Source organism: Callorhinus ursinus, unplaced genomic scaffold (assembly GCF_003265705.2).
Source record: "Callorhinus ursinus isolate GAN/ISIS: 27379988/994484 unplaced genomic scaffold, GSC_fseal_2.0 scaffold12, whole genome shotgun sequence".
Classification (NCBI taxonomy): Eukaryota; Metazoa; Chordata; class Mammalia; order Carnivora; family Otariidae; genus Callorhinus; species Callorhinus ursinus.
In genome coordinates, this window is record NW_027397074.1 from 38,290,473 (window position 1) to 38,313,117 (window position 22,645).

Here is a 22,645-nt window from a genome sequence, read left to right on the forward strand (position 1 = left end):
GCGATGCATATCCGATGGTAGAATGTACAGCAGGTACTAATAGAGCGCACTCAGAGAAATGAAATGGAGAGGTCTCTGTTGCCCATCCATTTCATGAGGGCGACATGGAAGGGGCCCACGTGGTGGTTCAGGGAGCCTCCTTCAGTCCACTCACTTCTCTCGTATTCCTCACTCACCTCAGATGGGCTTAAAAGAAAGACCTCTGTGAGGTTCATTTATTCAAATTCAAATAAACTTGTAACCAGTACATTGGAATAGTTGAAGCAATTTTACTTGTTCTGTCACATCATGCAACCAGTGAAGGCTATAATTAAGTTTTTACTTGAACTGTTGGGAGGCAATCTACTGCCCCTGAGGGTTTAAAGGTTCCTGTCTAGAAAGGCTTCATCACAGACTGGCATGTTTTGCAAACCCAGAGGAAGCTAAAGGGTAGCAGAGAGAGGCTTCAAATCCTGCTAAGCCAAATAGAGAAGAGATACCGTTATTTCTTGAATACCACATGGTACAGTCATTAGTTAGAACCCTTAGAACAGTCATGGAATAGGCCAGTCGTGCCATAAACCAAGCCCTCAAATCAGTCTGCAGCAAGGGGATTGGTTTGCCTGGATTTTTGCAGGGGGATGATATCTTAAATATACCCCAAATTCAGATCATATAAGTTTTCCTTTATTTGCCTAAATGAGATCATAAAACCTGCTGCCAGTCAGATCATAAAAACATGACATACCTCAAAGGCCCTGCAAACTAATACCTTTTCTGGATTTTTGGATGAGATTTTGAATTTATAAAGTTTCCTGCGTGGCATGATGTTCTAGGAATAATTGCTTTAAAATCTGCATGAGAAGTTCAGTGTTAGTGAATTTTCACCGAATGTATTAAAACACCCTGAATATAATTCTGTCAAGAAACTCTATGGGAGAAGCCCAGACAATTTCTGAACCTCTTTTAAATGTTCCTGTTGATGGGGATTTGGGGGAACATGGTGTTAGAGGGGCTTGGAGAGAGGCGTGTACTGCTAATTGGCCTCTGTGAGGCAGATGCACCAGGCCTAGAAATGAACATTTGCATGATATCCCTCCTAGGTCCCATGGGAAGACCTCCGTTACCTCTTTGGTGAGATCATGTATGGGGGCCACATCACAGATGACTGGGATCGCAAACTTTGTCGGGCGTATTTGGAAGAATTCCTGAATCCATCTCTGGTAAGACACTATAATTCATTTTACAGAGGAGAAAATTCTAGTAAGAATTTTTTTAAATTTTTTTAAGTTTTATTTAATCTCTACGCCCAACATGGGGCTTGAACTCACAACCCCAAGATCAAGAGTCACTTGCTCCTTCGGCTGAGCCAGCCAGGCGCCCCTCGAGTAAGAATTTTTTTAACTAATTTTACTATATAAATACTTCTTAAATATTGACGAATCTTAGACTTTTGTGAATATATTCTTGCCCACTGTCACAGAGTTTGGAAGTTTGTTAGAAATGCTGAGTCTTTTTTTTTTTTTTTAAGATTTATTATTTATCTGAGAGAGCGCGAGTGTGCACGCACACCGGCATGTGAGTCGGGGGAGGGGCAGAGAGAGAATCTTCAAGCAGACTCCCTGCTGAACACAGACCCCAGTATAGAGCACCATCTCTTGACCCTGAGATCATGACCTGAGCTGAAACCAAGAGTTGGATGCTTAACCGACTGAGCCACCCAGGCGCCCCAGAAATACAGAGTCTTGGGCCCCATCTCCTATCTATGAAATCCAAATCTGTTTCAGTAAGACCTCCTAGGTGATTTTTGTGTGTGTCTCATGTTCTACGCCCAGGCAAAGGACCCTCACATAAACTGACCGGATCCTAGGAATAACCCTGGGAGGTCTGCAGAACTGAGGCTGTTAACCTATTTTATACAGACTGAGGAATGGCGTGCCCCCGGTCCATCAGTTACCTTGGGCAAGAAGAGCTCCAGCCAGAAGATAGATGTATTGATTTCAATTTGAGGGTTCTAAAATAAGTGAAACCCTTAGGTTTTTCCCTGCCACAGAAGCCATGGAGTATCCTCAGTTTTGGTCACTAACTCCTAAATATATGCTCAAGAAAAATGGGATGCGAGAACTCAGTTCTTCCGTCTGTGAGGAGGGGGCAGAGCACCCCCTGTACTGCAGTTGAGAGAGACCAAGCTCCTTTTCCCTGTTCTCATCTTAACCACTCTGTGTCTGCGAAGACCAAACAGCTGCTCCATTTGTCACCAGGGCTGTGTGTCTGGCAAAAGTGCTCAGTCCCTGTTTTCCCTATTGAAGTAGCCAAAAGTGGTGGCCACGCTTTCCTCATGCTGTCTTTCTAAAGGCCTCCATGTTTCATGGCCATTGCCTCTTTCATGGAAACACAGGGCACCCTGTACCATGCAGTCTCTTTTCCCACTTGAACAAGATACCAACTATGTTTAAAGGTGTGCCGTGTCACTTCTTTGACATTGGCCAGAGCAACTTCTTTCTAGTAGGTTTCCTGAGGCAAGAGAAACAAAAGCAAAAATAAACTATTGGGACTTTATCAAAATAAAAAATTCCTGCACAGGAAGGAAACATTCAATAAAACTAAAAGGCAACCTATCGAATGGGAGAAGATATCTGCAAATGACATCTGATTAAGGGTTAGTAGTAGCCAGAATATATAAAGAATTTATAAAACTCAACACTCAAAAAAACAATCCAATTGAAAAATGGGCAGAAGACATGAATCGACATTTTTCCAAAGAAGACGTACCGATGGCCAACAGACCCAGGAAAAGATGCTCAATATTACTCCTCATCAGGGAAACACAAATCAAAACTACAATGAGCTACCACCTCACACCTGTCAGAATGGCTGAGATCAGCAACACAAGAAACAACAGGTGTTGGTGAGGATGGGGAGCAAGGGGAACCCTCCTGATGGTTGGTGGGAATGCAAGCTGGCACAGCCACTCTGGAAAATAATAGGAAGTTTTCTTAAAAAGTTAAAAATAGAACAACCCCATGAGGGGCGCCTGGGTGGCTCAGTCTGTGAGGCGTCCGGCTTCAGCTCTAGTTGTGATCTCAGGGTCTTGGGATTGAGCCCCGTACTGGGCTCCCAGCTCAGCAGGGAGTCTGCTTGTCCCTCTCCTGCTCCCTCTGTCCTCCCCCCGCTCGTGCACTCTCTCCCTCTCGTAAATAAATGTTAAAAAAAAAAAAAAAAAGGAACTACTCCATGATCAAGCAATTGCATTACTAGGAATTTACCCAGAAAATACAAAAATGCTAATTTAGAGAAATATGTATCCCGATGTTCATAGCAGCATTATCTACAGTAGCCACATTGTGGAAAGAGCCCACGTATCCATCGAGTGGATAAAGAAGCAGTGGCGTATATATAACAATGGACTATTAGCCATAAAAAAGAATGCGATCTTGCCATGTGCAAGGACATGGATGGAGCTAGAGAGTATAATGCTAAGAGAAGTAAGTCAGAGAAAGACAAACACTGTTACGATTTCACTCATGTGGAACTTAACAAAACACATGAGCAAAGGGGAAAAAGAAGCAAACCAAGAAAGAGCCTCTTCACTACAGAGAACAAACTAATGATTAAGGTGGCTGGGGGGAGGGGGCACTGGATGATGAGGATGCAGGAGGATGCCCTGGGTGGTGATGTATGCCGGTGCTGAATCACTGTCTTGTACGCTGGAAACTAGTATTACATGATATGTTAACTAACTGGTATTTAAATAAAAACTTTAAAAAATAATGCAAAGGACTGCAAAAAATAACAAAGTAGTGCATATTTTTTAATAATTTGAGCAACCTCCTGTTGATAATTTCTCTGAGAACTTCATCTAAGTATTACATAGTTTTGGGGCGCCTGGGTGGCTCAGTCGTTAAGCGTCTGCCTTTGGCTCGGGTCATGATCTCAGGGTCCTGGGATTGAGTCCCACATCGGGCTCCCTGCTCAGCGGGAAGCCTGCTTCTCCCTCTCCCACTCGCCCTGCTTGTGTTCCCTCTCTTGCTGTGTCTCCCTCTGTCAAATAAATAAATAAAATCTTTAAAAAAATAATAAAAAAATAAAAAACCCAAATTTAAAAAAAAAAAGTATTACATAGTTTTGATCACCTTCCTTGAGTCCATTTTGAGAAGTAAATAATCATGTATTAGAAAATGTGGGTATTATTTGTTGTCTAATGTAGAAAACTGAGGACAGATTTTGTTTTTGTTTTTGTTTTACTTTTGATTTTTAATTTTGATTTTGTTTTACTTTTAATAATGTTAAACAATTTGGGGACAGTGCCAAAAAAAAAAAAAAAAACCTGCCATGTGACCATTATTTGTTTCCTTTGCCGTGAGTCTCCTGGTCTTTCCTTAGTTCTAATGAGCAGGATTTCACAGGTCAGAAAGACACTTTCAATTTTCTACAATTGGAAGTCACTCCTCAGAAGAGGTCTGGGAGCAGGTTACCATGGAGATGGGCAAGATAAACAGTGCCAGGCGCACGACCTTTACAGAGGTTGATTTCTCCAAACGACAGTGGAGGTCACGGGGCAGAGTGAGCAGCTCATGCTGATGTTCCCTCTCTGGCTCTGGCCTGAGGATAAGGAGCGAATGGCTGTTGCCAAACTAGACAGTCCATTAACCTTCACAAGTCTGAACTCCCATTCAAATAGTGGTACACTGAATACAGATGATGAAAGCAGAGGGGCAGCCTTGGAGTGTGCGTGAGCCCTTGAGAAACGAAGGTATCCACCCTCCCCTGCAGATCCGCTGACGTTTTTCAGGCTCAAAACGCTTCCTCTGCCATCTTGCATCCTCACCGGACAGCGCCACCTTCGCAACTCGACAGCGGAAGTTAAAACACTTGCTCGCTCGGTGTCAGACGCCGCCGCCATCCCAGTCAGTTATTCTGTCCTCTAGCAAATGTGTCCTACTCTTGCTGTTTATATCAGGAGCTTGATCTAACGCTTGTGCATCTGCAGGACGTCTTTTCACCACTTCTCATGCTGGTTAACTGATTTAGGAATTAGCCATCTCTGGTTGCACTGACACATGATCAGAAAAGCAACTCATCAGTGGTGTGGAATTCAGAGCTCTGCTCGGAATGCCTTCAGTGGCGTTGTCCTGTTAGGAGGATGGATGAGTTTCTTGGCTGGATAAGTGAGGGCTGCACTGGCAGAGGGTTCCCTGACGGCAGTGTGTCTTCGAGGTCTCTGGCCGGAGTTAGGGAATTATTATTATTATTATTATTCTCTGACCTAAGGCATGTACTTGGCAATGCTAAACGAGTAACACAGAAAATTACTTTCGGGAAAATAAGGTATCAAGTCTCCTGAAAGTTGTCATGTATTAAAAAAGCTTCTGGTAATAAAGAGTAACCATTAGGAGGCTAGGCTTTGAAATAAAAAACAATACTAGGGTTCACACTCATTTCTCCCTGTATTTGCTTTGATTTTAGACACCTCCCCTGAGCCTCAGTTTCATCATCTACCGAACAAGAATGGCCCATTTCGTGGGTTTGTTGTTAGGTTTAAACATTGGTACAGTGTTAGAACAACATGCTTAATAAATGGAAGGTCTTTTATTGTTAAGTATAAATTTTCATGACCTCTCTTGCATACTTGACTAGATTTAATCTATGATGATAACAATGGAAACCACTTATTAAACACTTGCTCTGTGCCAGGGGTCAGTACTACACATGTGTGTTATTTCTTCTGTGCACTATTCTGCCAAGTAGGTATTAATATCCCCTATAATCAGAAAAGAAACCCAGATTCCTGGGGGTGAAACAGTTGGTAAGTAGCTAAACCAGGATTTGAACTCGCAGTCAGCCTCCACAGACCGTGGGCTTTGCAGCGGTTGGAATGCTGATCCGTTTGTAGTATGTGGAGCGCGAGTCCCCAAACCACTGACTCGTGTCTGTGCTGTGCGTGGTGGGCAGCCCGGGGTGCTGCCGTGAACAAAACCGGGCAGTCCAGGAGCCCAGAGCTCCAGGTTCTGGTCCTGCCACTACCTTGCGGTCCAGCTTTGTGCAGGACCTCCTTGTGCATCAATTTAGTGATCTGCAAAATGAAGGCACCATCTAGAAAAATCACTCTGGTACCTGTCAGCTCTGAAGACACCATGATGATATAATTTAACCTTGAGTAATTGCTGAAAATCCCTTACAGCACTTCGGGGCCATGGCCTTTTTGCCTCAAAAGGCCAAGGGCACATGGACTTGTTTAGACTCGCACTGACTTGGGAGCTTGTCATAGGGAAGACTACTTGGAAAGGTGGCAGAGGAGGTGGGCCTTTTATTAAATACCAGAAAGCAAAATGTAAGAAGGACCACAATCCTACAGTCGGCAGAGCGGTAGGGTGCCAGCTTCCCCCGTGCCCAGTAATTGTGCCTGACACTGATTTCTGCAAAAATGACTTTAGATCCTTGATGGGTTTTTTCTTCATGATGTGGAGTCTCGTTCTCTTTGAGCACAACGCCATTAATTTTTTCAAATAGCTTTATTGAGACAAATTCAGACAGAAGTTTCCCAATTCCACATGGACGATCCACAGGTTTTAGGCATATTCACAGCCGTTTAGCCATCACCACAGTCCGTTTTAGACCCCTCACCACTCCCCAAAGAAACCCTGTACCCATTAGAAGTCACTCACCATCCTCTCTCCCACTCCCCAGCCCCAGGCAACTACTAATCTCCTTTTTGTCTCTGGGTTTGCCTATTCTGAACATTTTATGTAAATAGAATGATACGATATGCAGCCTTACGTATTTGCTACCTTTCACTTAACGTAAGGTTTTCAAGGTTCATCCGTGCTGTAGTGTTATGTCAGTGCTTCCTTTTTATGGCCAAATCATATTCCATTGTATGGACACATTTTCCTTATCCATTCATCAGTTGATGGACATTTGGGCAGTTTCTACTTTTTGGCTATTATCAGTAATGCTGCTAATGAACATTTATGAACAAGTATTTGTGTGGACATACATTTCCATTCCCCTGGGGTATATATACCTAGGAGTGAAATTGTTGGATCATATGGTAACTCTGTTTAACATTTTGAGGAACTGCCATATTATTTTTCCAAAATGGACGCACCATTTTATATTCCCACCAGCAGGGTATCAGGTTCTCCACTCTCCACATCTTTGCCAACACTTCTTGTTACCTTTTTTTTTCTTTTTCCTTAAGCTATCCTGGTAGGTGTGAAGTGGTATCACATTGTGGTTTTGATTGGCATTTCCCTGAGCACTAACAATGTTGAGCATCTTCTCATGTGCTTATTGGCAATTCATTTATATTCTTTGGAGAAATGTCTATAGAATTATTGATTCTTGATTCTTGGAGGAGTAACAATAACCTCAAATATCCTCCTCCAAAGCCCAGACAGGTGGTGCGTATGCAGAGAGCTCTACTCTTCAGGCCCCATCAACAAGCAGCAGCTTTTCATGAAAGCCTCAGCTGGGAAGGGATTCACACCTAAGACTGACAGTTCCTTGAGTACACTGAAATCTTTAGTTTTCTTAAAGGAGAAAGAGAACACATAAGAACCTATATAAACAAAGACTCACTTCAGACTTTGCCTGTTTGACATCACAGTAGGAATGTACAGTAGAACATTCCTCAGGTTGTCTGTTTCCTTCCAGAAAATCAAAATGTACTTGAAATAATCATGTCTGTTCCTGGGACACAGAAAAAACGCAAACTAACATAAAAGCCTACTTACATGCCTAGCTCTTTGCATACGTGGTCATTAAATTCCCACAGCCACAATCACTACTAGGTCGCTAGTAGCGACATTTCACTGACAAGATTGAAACTCAGATAAACTGCCATTTCTTAAGGCCACCAGCCACCAACCCGTATTCAGGGATGGGAACTGAACCACGTCTGGCTGACTGTAAACCTCAAGCCCTTGCCTTTCCTTTGTGATTTTCTTTTGTCTTGCTCAGTAACGAACATATAAAAGGCACTCTTCACGTGTTTGTAAAAAGACTGCCTGTCTCTCCAGAAAGTATGGACCATTTGCGTTCCCACCAGCACTACAAGAGTAGGCACTCAAACACACTTCCAGTCCCCATGGCATTTTAACTTTGTTTTTTTTTAAGATTTTATTTATTTATTTGACAGAGACAGAGATAGCGAGAGCAGGAACACAAGCAGGGGGAGTGGGAGAGGGAGAAGCAGGCTTCCCGCTGAGCAGGGAGCCCGATGCGGGGCTCGATCCCAGGACCCTGGGATCATGACCTGAGCCGAAGGCAGGCACTTAACGACTGAGCCACCCAGGCACCCCGCATTTTAACATTTTTAAGTGGTTCCATTTTTTAGTTTCTTTGCTTGAAACTCTGTTTTTTAACTTTCTGTCTTTAACTGAAGGACAATTTAACTGGTTCTTAACGTTCCTCTTAACAGTCTAGTGAGCACTTACAGGGAACACCAAGTCCTTGTTTGCGGGGAATAAAGTGTGGTTTGTATATATGCATTCTAACTTTTCGTTTCATTATTTGTACTTTGTGCCCATATCTGTATTTTGACTAAATTATGTCATAGACTAATAACATGAGTTGAAATCTCCCCCTCAGTTTTGTTTCAGTCACCCTGAACGGGTGAGATTGCAATGGATTATTCTGGGGGCACCTGGGTGATTCAGTTAAGTGTCTGTCTTTGGCTCAGGTCATGATCCCAGGATCCTGGGATCAAGCCCCACGTCGGACTCTCTCCTTCTCCCTCTGCCTTTCCCCCCACTTGTGTGTGCGCACGCTCTCTCTCCCACTCAAATAAATGACATCTTTAAAAAAAAAAAGGAAATGGATTATTTTGATTTATAAGAATGAAATGATAGAAAATGTGGATAAACAAGTACAATAAACCATGCTAATAGATACCGGTGGGGGGATGGTCCAAGTTGCTCCTTCTCCCATTAGTTGGTCCAGATTTCTGTTTCTCCCAAAATCAAAGATTAGATTAACTTGGAAATCTTCCTAGCGCCAAAAAGAAATGCCAACTCAAAGATTTAAAACGCCTTTTGGAATTCACAGCCAGCCACTGAGCATCGTCCGTAAGGACACAGGCTCTCTGGAAACCAGTGACTGCGGGTCTGAGAAGGAACGAACTCTCAGTACTCACGGATGACTTGGTTGTGTAGAAAATCACTTCCTTTTCCCCACCAGACTGGGAGTTTCTTAAGAACTAGGGTAGATGGACCTTGTACACTTGCAAGGCTTGTTGGGGTATACTAGGTGGTGAGTACATAGTATTGAATAAGAATCTGTGAATACTTTGTCTCTGAGTGAGAGTGAGGGGACATACGTACACATAACATACACAATTATAGAGGAAAACCCCAATTTCAGAGAATGATTGAGAAAATCTAGGCATAAAATAGCTACATTAGGTGTTTTTTCAAGTATCCCTCTGTACATGTAAGCATATCTAGACAGAATTTATAGCAAGAGAGATTGGGAAAATGAAAACAGGTAGTTATGGACCCTGGAAACTAAAAACTATTAGGAAAAAATCTGAGATGATGCTGAGTGAACTAGAAAATTATAAGCACTCGACTGTGTTTATGGTTGGTGAGAGAACCAGGTCCGTAAATTCTCTTGTTAGAAGAACTACGTTCACATATTTAGGTTTGGTCTTGCTACTCACATTGCCTTTGTTAAGAACCTTTCTCTACATGGAATGTCTACCCTCTACCCAAGCCTTAATGAAGTAGACGGGCATGATAAATGCCTTATCATTCCAGTCATTTGTCCATTAGGCACTTGTGCCTCATTCACTGAGCACCAGTATGTGCCAGCAACTGTCCCAGAGTCTATGGATCTTGAGGTGAGCAACACTGACTCTGCCCTGAGTAGCTCAAAGGTAAGGAGGTAGCACTGATACGGCTCTTTGTATATACTGCCCTGTAAAATGTTACATATGCACAGTCCTATTTTTCAGTATATGTACATATAACTCTGTGTTTATAACATGCATATGTATCATATAAAATAATTTGAAGCAGCGTTGTGGAAAATATGTACATTAGGAAAGTAAAGCCTATAGAGTCATACTAAAGTGAGTTCAGAATTAAGATTTAAATCAGACCTCTTGCCTGGGGAAGTTACTCTGTCTCGATTTCTCTCTGCAGAATGTTTGCAGAGGTTTGGGAGAATCGGTGACTTGGAGCATGTGACAGGGTGACCAGTACGCAGTAGATGGTTCAGCACCCAGTCATTCCTTTGTGTGCATGTATCACGTTGCCCCAAGCAAACTGCAGACTCCCGTCTCCTTGGGGCAAGGATTCGCGAGTGTTTCTTGGACTCTTCCCCAGAGGTCAGCCTGGTGCCGTACACGGGGTCAAAATGATCGATTACAAAAGCATCATGAAACATTTTAGAGAGCCTGCTACCCATCCAGCATTGCACTGGACATTCTTACCAAGAGTGTTCTCAAAGTGTCTTAGGATGCAAAGATTGATTTCCATTTAGACTTGTAATAACAGACTTTTTCCCTTTGTGGTTGAAGATTGAAGATGAATTTATGCTGGCACCAGGATTTGCAGCCCCACCTAATCTAGATTATTCAGGCTACCATCAGTACATAGAGGAGAAGCTTCCTCCAGAAAGCCCAGCCCTGTATGGCCTCCACCCAAATGCTGAAATAGAATTCCTGACCGTGATGTCCAACACTCTCTTCAGAACGTTGCTGGAGCTGCAGCCCAGGAATGCACTCATCAGTGAGGAGCTGGGGCAGTCCACAGAAGAGAAGGTAGAAGGTCTTTCTTTTCTGTTGAGCTCTAACAGTGAAGTGCACTGATCTAAGTGTACAACTTGGTGGCTTTCTCTCCCTTTCCATATGCCCATATAATCACCACCCAGATAAAAAATACTTAGCATTTCCAACACTCAGGGTCAGTATATCCCTCCCCGTGCTGTCCAAACGTTAACTACCACTCTTACCTCTGTCACCATAGAGTAGCTTTGCCTGTGTTTCAGTGTCAAATGGATGCATTCATACAATACGTACTGATGTATGTCCAGCTCCTTTTTTACATTTATGAGATTCATCCATGTTGTTGCATGGACCAGTGACTCATTTTTGTTTAGATTCTGTTGCATGAATATACAGTTCATGCTTTATTCATTCTACAGTAGATGGATGTTTGGGTTATTTCTAGTTTTTCACTATTTTGACTTAGCACAGCCATGAACATTCTTGTAGTCCTTTGTCAACCGGCACAGGCAACTTTCAGAGGTGTCCCCCCATACTTCTCACCCCTTTCCTCAGAAGTGGAATTGCTGGATTGTGGGGTGTAATGTGTAACTTCAGTAGATATTCCCAAGCAGTTGTGAAGTGTTTGGACCACTTCCACTTCCACCAGCAGTGTGCAAGTTTCACCTGTTCTGTGTCCTTGAGGTTGTGTTAATGGTAATAATTCTTTGTGGTTTTTAACTTTGCATTCCTTAGTCAAGGAGTGATGCTGAGCATCTTTTCATATGATCTTGGCCATCTGGATGTAATCTTATATGAAGTGCCTGTTCCGGTTGCTTGCCCATTCTTTAATTGAGTTGTCAATGTCTCTCTTACAGATTTGTTAAGGACTCTAAACATACATCCTTTTTTCAGATAGCCCTATTGCAAACATCTCCAAATCTGTGAGTTGCCTTTCACTCTGTGTTTTTTGGCTCTGTCATTTTGTTATGGTGTCTTTCTTACATTATCTTGGGAGACTGACATTATTCTTTTGAAGGTATACATTGTCCTAGAATGACAGGAATGAGAAATAGACATCAAATGCTTTTTTTTTTTTACATTTAGTTTATTCCCCCCCTAGATAAATTAGCCCTTATTTCCCTCCCCCATTTAATCAGAATTTGATTGACAAGGATTCAGGTTATTGGAACACACTAACCATCAGATTTAATTATAGTGAAGTCTGAGGAATTTTCCGTATTATTTCTTGAAATAGGGCCATTTGTTGAGACCCTTGGTTGTCATTTAGAGGCTTTAGGATTTGTTGTGGAGTGTTTTATCCTATATACTAACATTTTCCTTGTATGAATGTTAGACCTTTTTTTTTTTTTTTTAAGATACAAAAGGAAACATTCATCCATTTGGGAAAAGCTATAGTATTAATAGAAGCAGAGAGATGGATGAAGTTTTCATTTAGTTTTGGGGCTTTGATCTTTCCAACAAAGAAGCTGACCATTAAACCAGAAACTGCAAAGCAAATGATCTTTAGATGCTTCAATATGGCAAACAGATAGTAGCGGTGACTCTTTTGGGTGCTTACTATATGCTAGGCACTAAAGGAAGTGCTACATAAATTTTCACATCTTTAATGTATAAATCTTTTATTTCTTCAAGGCAATAACTGAAGAAGACAGGGGCTCCCTTGCTGTTGAAAATGTGGATCCAAACTGCTCTTACAATTTTAGGCTATGTCAGTCAGGAGGGCAACATCATAGACTAACCAGAATTAGCTCAACCCTAAAGGGCATTTTTGGTTCATGTGACTTTTCAAATGTTTTTTTTTTTCCTTTTTTAATTAGCATTAGATTACAAAATGTAATACCTAAACGTTGGGGTTCTACTTCCTCTGATTGTATCTTTATGTACAAGTGAAATGTCGTTGATGACAGTTCTACTCCCTAAATGCTAACAGTGAATAAACTGCAGACAAATAGTAGCTCCTTCCTGCTGGGATCTACAGAGCAGGGAGGGCTGCACTGATGCAAAGGTAGTTGAGGTAGTCGGCAGTGCCTGTCTGCCCACCTCCAGGAGGCAGTGGGTATCTTTTAAAACATTAGCAAGCATCTTTAGGAGTTGTAGAATATATTCTGGGACTTTGAAAAATCAAGGGCATAGTCCCTGTAACGAAAAATGAAACCCAGACGAGCTCAAGCTTGTGTGTGTTAATCATTTAAGGTGAAGAATGTTTTGGATGACCTTTTGGAGAAACTTCCAGAAGAGTTCAACATGGTGGAGATAATGCAAAAAAGCTCAAACAGAAGCCCCTACGTTCTTGTTTGCTTCCAAGAGTGTGAAAGGATGAATGTTCTCCTGCGGGAAATCCGTGTGTCACTCCAACAATTAGACCTTGGTTACAAAGTAAGTTTAACAGTGGTACTACAACCGGCTTCACCACGTGGGGGGACACTGACTTTGTGGCCTTTCCTCTCCATGCAAGGGGGAGCTGACCTTATCTCCTGAGATGGAAGCCCAGCAGTCCCAGCTGAGTTATGACATGGTCCCAGACACCTGGAGCAAACTGGCTTATCCATCTACGTACAGCCTGGCCCAGTGGTAAGCTGCCCCCTCGCTGCTCCCCCTGCCATTATCTACCTGGGTGTTGGTTCAGTGTTCTCAGTTACTGTTGTGTTGGAACAACTATGAAGAGTGTACTTTGTGAGTATACCTGGCCTGTGATTGTGCAAACAGAGGACCACCAGTTTCACTTGAGTTTCTTCCGTGTGTTGCTTTAAAGACAAAAATCAGTGAAAAGTTAGGGTCAAAGCAAGAATCAAATTCTGCGCCTTACTTATTAAGCTGTTTGGTCCTGGACAAAATACCTGATCTTCCTAACTTCTCAGTTTATCATCTGAAAAACGTAGGTAATAAAATTATCCATTATTTAATAATCCATTATTTAAATAGCCACGGGAGGCAACTTGAGTTTGCTTTCGTTGTCACTTCATATGCTTTTTTCAAAGTTAGTGATTACCAATGCCATCTCACAGATAACTTTTTAAAAGACGATAGTAGAAGGGCGCCTGGGTGGCTCAGTCGGTTGAGCGTCTGCCTTCGGCTCGGGTCATGATCACAGGGCCCTGGGATCGAGCCCTGCATCGGGTTCCTTGCTCCGCGGGGAGCCTGCTTCTCCCTCTGCCACTGCCCCCGCTTGTGCGCTCTCTCTCTGGCAAATGAATGAAATCTTAAAAAAAAAAAAAAAATTTACAGTATACAGAAATCTGACTGCTTGAGTGTGTGGGTGTGAGTGCAAAGAGGTGTTCCAAAGCTGGGGCCGAAATTCACAGCTCCCTGACGGCTAGTGCTCTCTCCCAACTGCTCCTTGGCCTTCATAGTCAACACAGGAAGTTTCAAAGATTCTCTCTATTCCTGTCTTCTCCGTACCGAAATTTTTTTATCCTTGCTTTCCTGTCTTCTTTCCTTGAACCAGAATGCTAATCTGAGCCTTAAACTGGAAAGCTCCATCAGAATTCCAGATGAGGGGCACCTGGCTGGCTCAGTTGGTAGAGCCTGCAACTCTTGGATTGTGAGCTCGAGCCCCATGTTGGCTGTAGAGATTACTTAAAAAAATAAAATCTTAAAACATTTTCAAATGACTGCACCTTGGAACTGACCACCAGGCAGCCAGATGTTGGCTGTGTGGGGCCATGTGCAAACATAAAAAGGGAAGGTACGATGTGGAAGGGACACAGATGGCAGCAAAGGACCATGGCGGGAAAGAGCAGAGCAGAGCTACTCACTGGCTTTCTGTGAACGCTGTGGATGTCCAAAATCAGATTTTCTATTTCCAATCAAAAATACATTACAGGGCACCTGGGTGGCTCAGTTGGTTAAGCGACTGCCTTCAGCTCAGGTCATGATCCTGGAGTCCTGGGATCGAGTCCCGCATCGGGCTCCCTGCTCAGCGGAGAGTCTGCTTCTCCCTCTGACCCTCCCCCATCTCATGCTCTCTCTCTGTCTCTCATTCTCGCACTCTCAAATAAATAAATAAAATCTTTGAAAAAATATATATATATTACACTTAAATTTTATGATAATGGTAACTTTGGAGTCACTTCCACCATCTTATTTTGTGCCTTCTAATTTCTATATTTTTCTTCTTTTATTCCAATTTTTTCTGGCTTCTGTCCATTTAATAGTTTGGGTCCCCTCCCGCTTTTCCTTTTTTTAAAGTAGGCTCCATGCCCAGTGTGGAGCCCAACATGGGGCTGGAACTCATGACCCTGAGATCAAGACCGGAGTGGGTATCAAGTGTCAGACGCCCAACCGAGTCACCCAGGCACCTCTCATAGTTTTCTTTATTCCATGTTTATCCCTGTACAGTTCCTGTTATTTTAGCAGAGACACTTTACTGTAACCTACACACTTGATTTTTCTAACACAATGTAAAGTCAACATTTTCAACCTCCCTCTGAACGCCAGCCTCCTCTGGTCTGCAACTGTAATTCAACCTTATTTTAAACCATTGTATTTTTGTTTTTATAGTCAATTATTTTTGCTTTAACAACATATATTGATTTCTTCGCTCATTGTTGCTTTTTATATCTCATTCTGGGCTCCTTTGTTCTGGGCCCTCTTTACCTTTTTGCTAAAGGGCTTTCAGGGTATGTGGTGGGAAGTAAATAGGGTTCTTTGTGTATCTGAGTTTCCCTCACTGCACTCTCGCTCAATAGTTTACCTACATGTACAATTCTAGGATCCGATGATTTTCTCAGCCCTGTGGTTTGGTACCTCCATTGGTTTCTGGCATTTATTATAGCTGATGAGACTGTTCTTAAATATACTTGTTTTCTCTGGGACATTCTTAAGATTCTTCTCTTCACCCTTGATGTTTTGCAATTTCACTACTTTATTTAGGTGTGGACTTTTTTAAATGTATCCCCGTTGGTACCGTGTGTAGTGATAAATGTGTAAGTTTACCTATTGTTTCCACTCCGAAAAGTTCTTAGCCCTTATTTCTCTGAATGCTGCCTTCCCCGTTGTCTTCATCTTATTTACCTGTCTGAAATCTTGTATTTTCAATCTGTGTCTTGCTCTGCTGTATTCTGGTTGATTTCGTTGGTCCTGGGGGGAAACTTGTTTCCAGTTTACTGTGTCTCCCCTTGGCTTTTAAAATTTCCTTGTCCAAAATCAATTTTCAATTCCACGTTCTTTATATTGGGAGCAGGGGAGGTACCAGACTTGGTTTCATAAATTCCTGTTTTTATGACTATTACTCTAGTTTTTAGGAATTTAAACATATTAAGAGACCTTTTTTCAGATTCCTCTTACTTTTATTTGCTGGGTTATCAACCTTCTTGTTCGTTGGATTTGGTGCCAGTTTTTTATGCCATATAACCAACTGTCTTTATACTCAAACGACAGGCTGGTGGGTTATAAAATAAATTTAACCCAGTCGGGGGGCTTTGTAGGCAGTCCGGCATTCTCTGATCAAATGCTACTGGGGAGGTGGTGTTTGCAGCTAATTTATAGAAAGAAAGAAGGGGAAAAAAAGACTGTTTTTTCCTAGGATTTTGTCCTCGGTGTATATTAAGATTTATCTTAGTATTGATTATTTGCGGCCAAATCTTCTTGACACATGGCATGTCCCTGATTTTATTTTTTTAAACTTTTTATTTATTTATTCATGAGAGACAGAGAGAGAGGCCGAGGGAGAAGCAGGCTCGCCGCTGAGCAGGGAGCCTGATGTGGGACTCGATCCGAGGACCCTGGGATCATGACCTGAGCCGAAGGCAGACGCTTAACCGGCCACCCAGGTGCCCGGCATGTCCCTGATTTTAGAGTCAAATCTGTAATTGAGGAAAACTCACATTTCCTAGAATTGTATTCAACTTTTATCCCATTTCAGTTTTTCTTACTCTGAGATCTGTCTACTTAATGCCGTCTTCTTACCTCATCACCTCCAAACCGTAGTCCTACTCGCACAGGCAGTCGTTTAAAAATCTGTTGGAAATCGGTTACAAGCCTGTCCTCTTGTGGCGACATTTTTAGATAAAAGTCTTTTCTTTACCATCTTTGCCTATTCTTGCTTCTCCTGTTCTTCACGTGAACTTAAACTATCTTCAAGTAGGTTCTCCCTAAACCAGCTATTTGAAAGAACTTAAATGGGGCAGGACAAGGGCCATGTTCTGAGATGGCAGGAATTTTCCTGGTGGTGACCCAAGTTTCTCTGTGAACGTTAGCCCTGCCACTTTTGTAATCCTCAACCAAACCAGGTCCCGGAGAACCTCAGAGCTAGCCTGTGCAGCCCTCCCCCTGGAGAAGTGCCTGCCAGCTTCGCTCTCGGGGCCGTCCTCCATCTCCTACCCCTGCTCTAGCTTCTCACCCTTTCTGGCAGCCCTCAATTCTACACCGCAAGGCTTGACATGTCTGATTTTATCAAAGAGGTTCACTTTCCCATAGCCTCTGGGAGTCGGCTTCCGCCCTTGCATAATTGCGCTGAGTTCAGAACCTGGGTAAAACCCGCACTTGCTCAAACCACCGGCATGCAGAGGCGGGCAGGTGCTGTCCCTCTTCATTACCTGTCCCCCCCCCCCCCCCCCTCCCCGCGCATTCAACTTTCCCCTCCTCACCCCCCCCCGCGTTCCCGCGCACCCTGTCCACTCTCTGCACTGGAGCCTGTCACCTGTGTGATCGGCACCCATCTCTAAAATTATTCAGTAAGTGGAGATGAATTTTCCACATTCTCATGTTTCTTGTCCCTAGAATAAAAAAAATCTAGCTTTTTAAAGGGCTGGTGTTCTGCAAATCATTCATTAGGCAAGGATTTTCTTGGGTATCAGTGGTGTACCTATCCCATCTTTCCCCAAATCTACCTCATCTTATTGGAAAAATCTATCACTAAAGAGTGAGTTTGTTTCTTGCTCCCTTGTATTTACCAGGTTTAGTGACCTCCTTTTGCGATGCCAGGAACTTGAGACCTGGACCCACGATCTTGCCCTCCCGGCTGTGGTGTGGCTTTCTGGCTTCTTCAACCCTCAGTCCTTCTTAACTGGTAAGGGCTGCTGGCCCCTCTTGCGCTGCTCCCCAGTGCTCATGCAGGGGCCAGTACAGAAGGGGGAGGAAGATTCCCAGCGGAACAGCCCTGTGAGGTGGGAGGTGGTTCACTCTAGGAAACATTTTCTGTCAAGGGCCACGTGGTCCCTTTCCCAACGGCTCCACTCTGCCACGACAGTGCAAAACCCCGACGACACGTAACCCACTGGGCATGGCTGTTCCACCAGAGCAGGGAGGATGTCCTGCAGGCCTTGGCTGGCCCTTGGTCTAGCGCAGCCCCCCATGGGCCGGAAGCATGCCGCGGGTCCGTGGGCAGCTTGCTGCCGGCTCCTGCGAACCTGCCTGTTCCTTCTCCTCCCACAGCAATCATGCAGACCATGGCTCGAAGAAACGGGTGGCCACTGGATAAAACGTGCTTGACTGTTGATGTCACCAAAAAAACGAAGGAAGATTACGGCCATCCTCCACGGGAAGGTGCCTATCTCCACGGGCTCATCATGGAAGGTAAGCTACACTGTGAGGAGCACCTGTATGGTTAGTACATGAAGGACCTAAGTTCGGATTGGTATTTGCCCTGTTTATCCCACTGCCCATACCTCTCTTCGCAGTCACTTGTATCTAGTGCTGATTTACCTCGTTTCCCACTTTCACAAAATTTTATACCAGGTTCTGTGTTCAAGGTGAACCAAATTTTAAGGCATTTAGGGTGATGGCTGTCAATTCAGTGTAGGCCTGAAATTACCCTATGGTGGTAACACTAGATGCAGATTTAATTCAAAATCTTAAAAACAACTTAATTGCTCCTTTACTACAAGACTTTAAGCCGTGAAGATGCCAGTGCACATTTGTGAATCTCTAAGGGGTGTGAGTGGGTGATAAGGGAATGTACTGAATTAGAGACTTCTGTCTGAAAAACCTCCCCATTCCCTTTTTTTTTTTTTTAAGGGAGGACGAACTCATTGGCTTTATTGGGCCTGGATTCGTATAGAATGTTTTTATGCAAGTTTTAGACCTTTTGAATTTAAACTAGTTGATTTTTCAAAGGAAAGCGGAGGTGTGGAGCCGTGCCTTCTGCCTCCAGGGTGTGCGGGGCAGCTGGGGAGCAGCTAGCCCACTCTCCCCCCGCGGTAAGAAAGCCCCTGACAAGCAGTAACGTGCCAAAAACCAAACATTTATTGCCTCCAACAGGGAGAGGAGCGGTACCAACATGCCACACTATTGCAACCCTTGTGCTTTTGCGGTAGGTGCCAGATGGGACACACAGTCAGGAACCATTGCAGAAGCCTGCCTCAAGGAGGTCACATCGGTGATGCCAGTCATCTTCGCCAAAGCCATCCCCACGGACAGACAAGAAACCAAACACACATATGAATGCCCGGTGTATAGAACCAAAATGAGGGGCTCCAACTATGTGTGGACCTTCCGGCTGAAGAGCCCAGACAAGACCGCCAAGTGGGTCCTGGCAGGCGTGGCTCTGCTGCTCGAAGCGTGAGGGGGAGGGGGTCGGGCCACTGGCGTCCGTGCACATTAAGTCATTCTACTGAGAGCTACACACCCTCCTCCCACTTCCAAGTAACTTACAGGTGCCTTGATTTTGTTTAAACACCCTCCTTAATAAAGTCTCCCCATCCGTGAAGGGGGATTTTAGCTCTTGCAGACTTTAAACAAAATCTTTTTAAATTAAGAATTAGCCCTGACACGCTTACACTGCAGGCAGCCAGTGAATCCTGAAGGAAGGGGCAGCTGCTCCCGCCAGCCAGCAGTGCTCCACGGCCTCCAAGCAGTAACATGCCAGTCTACTTCCTGTTCATTCAAGTTTTCATAAAAATAAAACTCTAGTACTCTCAAGATCTACGATTAATTGCACTTTGTAATTTTAGCAAATTCCAATGCCCCCGAGAAGGATTAACTATGTGGTCCTGGACCGGAGGTAAAGATCAAGGCCACCCGAATAAACAGTGTCAAAGGCAAGAGCTGCTTATACTAGGTTTTCTCTGGAACTTACTTAGCTGGACTTTTAACTCCACCCCGTTTAAACTGCTTTTTTTAAAACAATTTCAATACACGTAGGGGCCTATGGATACATGCATAGAGATTCCTCTGCTGTGCCGGGTTCCTGAGAAATCTTTTTAAGCATATAAACAATCTTAAAAAAAATAGTATTTAGATCTACAAAGAATTTCTGCATAAACACACAACTGTAAGAACTCTCAGGCACAAGTGGCAGGGCAGGTCCGGCTGGCGTGCTCCACGGCGCGCCGGCCAGTTCTCCTCAGTTGTCTTCTACCAGCTGCTTCTGTAAGCTGAGAGCAAGAGGGCACGGAGGCGTTAGTGCGCGAGGCACGGAGGCAAACCGGGAGCTGCGTTCTAGGCTCAAACCCCCCCCCCCCCCCCCCACCGAGAGTACGGAGCCCAGCGCCGGAGCTTCTGCTGCAAGGTTGGTCCTACCTCGTCCTGCTTCCATGAGTACACCCTGCAACCAGGGCGCAGGAGCCCCCGTGCCTCACTCCAAAACTGAGCTCTGGAGGTCAACGCTATTTCCTTGGCCCCACAGGTGATCACAGCATCCCAAGAGCACACTGCCCACGCCTCTCTGCCGCTTCCCGTCTGTTCTACACAATGAGGGGGGACTGGGAGTCCTGAGCTTCTCCCACGCGAGCAGACATGGAATGGATGGCCCTCGCACGAGGGTTTCTGGGGATCACAGCCTCTGTTCTGCTTTGGGAGACCTACCTCTCCAGGTATTCCTTAACGTTATCGTAACCGTAGAACTTGGCCAGGTGAATGAGGATTCCCGTGGCGCAGCGGCCGTCACGCTTCCGACAGTAACTGCAGTTGCAGATCCCGCGGCAGGGGGGACACATCCAACCCTGGAAGAGCAGCGGCCCCCACCCGTCACATGCTCCGGCCCGGCTCACGCGGCCTCCCCTCCCACCCTGAGGCCCAGGCTCCTCCTAGGAGATGGCACAGGGTGCCCAACATGTCTCCTTCCTTTGCAGGTTTCAAAGGCCCAGACTGGTTGACCACCCCAGCGTCCCACATGTGCAGAAACCCAAAAACTTTAGGAGTACCAAAGAGCAGTGAGACCTAGGTGTGAATTCTAGCTCGTCTACTTCACCTGAGTAGTAGTACAGATTCGTCTGCCAGCTGCAGACAGTATGTATTTGCCCCGTACGGTGAAAGAGGCCGTACACAGGGCAGGGGCTAACTAAGGGCACAGGCTCTGGAGCCAGATTGCCCAGGTTCAATCCCTGGCATGTGTACTAACCATACTATTATCGCATTTTATAGAGGGAACCGAGGAACGGGGAGGGTATATACCTACTTTACTAGGTTAAACGAATTAGGAACACCTGGAACCGTCAACTGCATTAACAGAGAAAAAACTTTAGACCAGGGCCAGGCACACCGGTCCACCTTACAAACCACCGTGGCTTGGACCCTGGAAAACACCCTCATCTCTTCTGTCCTACTGGTCAGCTTGCTCTCTCTCCAGAAGGAAGCCGGCTTTTTCATTTCCTCTAGAGTGCTGAGGGGTAGACTGAGCTCTGCAGCTACAGGTCCCTGATAAAGGGCCCAGGGAGCCCCACCTTCAACCTGCTTCCCTCTGCCCGTACAATTCATGACAAAGGCGAACACTGTTCCTACCGGGTCCAGCAGCGCAGATCTCACATCCTCCCCGTAGCGATTCCGCAGGCACGGCCCACAAAACTGTCCTCGCACCCCCCCGCAGCTCTGGTTCCGACACACGGTCTTGGTGTCGATGGTCTTCTGCCTGCACTGGTGGCAGGTGTTGCCCTGAGGCAGGAAGGCGGGGATTTAGAGGGTGACAGCCGCAAGGCCGCGTGCTGCGGCGTACGCTGGTCCCGCACGAAGCAGCACGGCCTGTCTTCCAGAGGGAAGCAGCACTGCCTCTCTGGTACAAACCACAGCACCCTCGGGAAGCCTGTAAGCACTTTTCCTTCTGGGGCCAGAGAAACCTATTAGGGCAGGTAAGACAAGTGAGGAGTCTGGAAGGAAGGACGTGACCAGAGAGACCGGCAGAAAGCCTTGAGGCAGGGGAGGAAGAGCCCGCAGAGGGTGACGGGCCCTGAGCCCCAGGCAGCAGCACTGGGCTCTGGCCTAGCTTCCGGGGATCTGGGTCTTTTCAGGATACAATTTCCTGGTGTTAAATTTTAAGTAATAGGACACTGCCTCATCTAAAAAATGATGCATAACACCCCACAGCCTCCCTCCAAATCACTGTTTAATAAAAAATACTAAGTTCCTATGGTTATATGCACCAAAAAGCACACACACAAAAACCCCACCGTATGTTTTTTCAGACACCCTAAAAAAAAAGGACTATTATAAATATGCTTTTCCAAACTATACACCTGCCTTCCCACAGAGCGTATGCATCCCCTGGAAAGACCTTTCCCGAGGAGAATTCCTGCACTGGCCGACTTCCCCTTCCCAGTCACAGGTGACCCTGTCAGAGGGGAGAAGACCTAAGGGGACAAGCCCAGCTACAGTTTAGAAACAGCGCAAGATTTCTACTACCAGTGCCTTGGGCTCCCCATGAGAATCACAATCATGCAAATTATTATACATAATTTACCAGAACTTTATCATAGATTTTATCTCGAACAGTTATGGCAACATTTTCTAAGTCCTCTTCAGTGATATCCTCCACTGGCCGAAAAGAAGATATTCGGTGACGCCGTCTATACCCCTGGCATTTCCCCTGCAAAATGAGCCAAAGCAAAACCTGGTATAAGCTGTTTTGAATGGTTAAAACACACACGTAAAAATTTCACACTCTCAGGGACGCCTGGGTAGCTCAGGCAGTTAAGCGTCTGCCTTCGGCTCAGGTCATGATCCTGGGATCGAGCCCCGCATCGGGCTCCCTGCGCCATGGGGAGTCTGCTTCTCCCTCTCCCT

At 44.8% G+C, this 22,645-nt stretch overlaps 2 protein-coding genes across 4 annotated transcripts in view; one reads left to right on the top strand and one right to left on the bottom strand.

Annotated features, from left to right (window-relative positions):
* The window catches only part of DNAH11 (dynein axonemal heavy chain 11), a 320,004-nt gene extending 300,449 nt beyond the window's left edge, over positions 1 to 19,555 (top strand). For both annotated transcript variants that reach the window (XM_073898943.1, XM_025872997.2), the window contains 7 exons: positions 1,083 to 1,202; positions 10,502 to 10,744; positions 12,905 to 13,087; positions 13,167 to 13,282; positions 17,608 to 17,720; positions 18,086 to 18,226; positions 18,967 to 19,555. In XM_073898943.1, coding sequence (XP_073755044.1) covers positions 1,083 to 1,202; positions 10,502 to 10,744; positions 12,905 to 13,087; positions 13,167 to 13,282; positions 17,608 to 17,720; positions 18,086 to 18,226; positions 18,967 to 19,214 — 1,164 coding nt within the window. In that variant the 3' untranslated portion in view covers positions 19,215 to 19,555. The remainder of the gene's footprint in view (positions 1 to 1,082; positions 1,203 to 10,501; positions 10,745 to 12,904; positions 13,088 to 13,166; positions 13,283 to 17,607; positions 17,721 to 18,085; positions 18,227 to 18,966) is intronic.
* Positions 19,556 to 19,771: 216 nt separating this feature from the next.
* CDCA7L (cell division cycle associated 7 like) overlaps positions 19,772 to 22,645 on the bottom strand; it is a 41,993-nt gene continuing 39,119 nt past the window's right edge. For both annotated transcript variants that reach the window (XM_025873000.2, XM_025872999.2), the window contains exons 7-10: positions 22,323 to 22,448; positions 21,371 to 21,520; positions 20,456 to 20,592; positions 19,772 to 20,025 (exon numbers count right to left, since the gene is read on the bottom strand). In XM_025873000.2, coding sequence (XP_025728785.1) covers positions 19,995 to 20,025; positions 20,456 to 20,592; positions 21,371 to 21,520; positions 22,323 to 22,448 — 444 coding nt within the window. In that variant the 3' untranslated portion in view covers positions 19,772 to 19,994. The remainder of the gene's footprint in view (positions 20,026 to 20,455; positions 20,593 to 21,370; positions 21,521 to 22,322; positions 22,449 to 22,645) is intronic.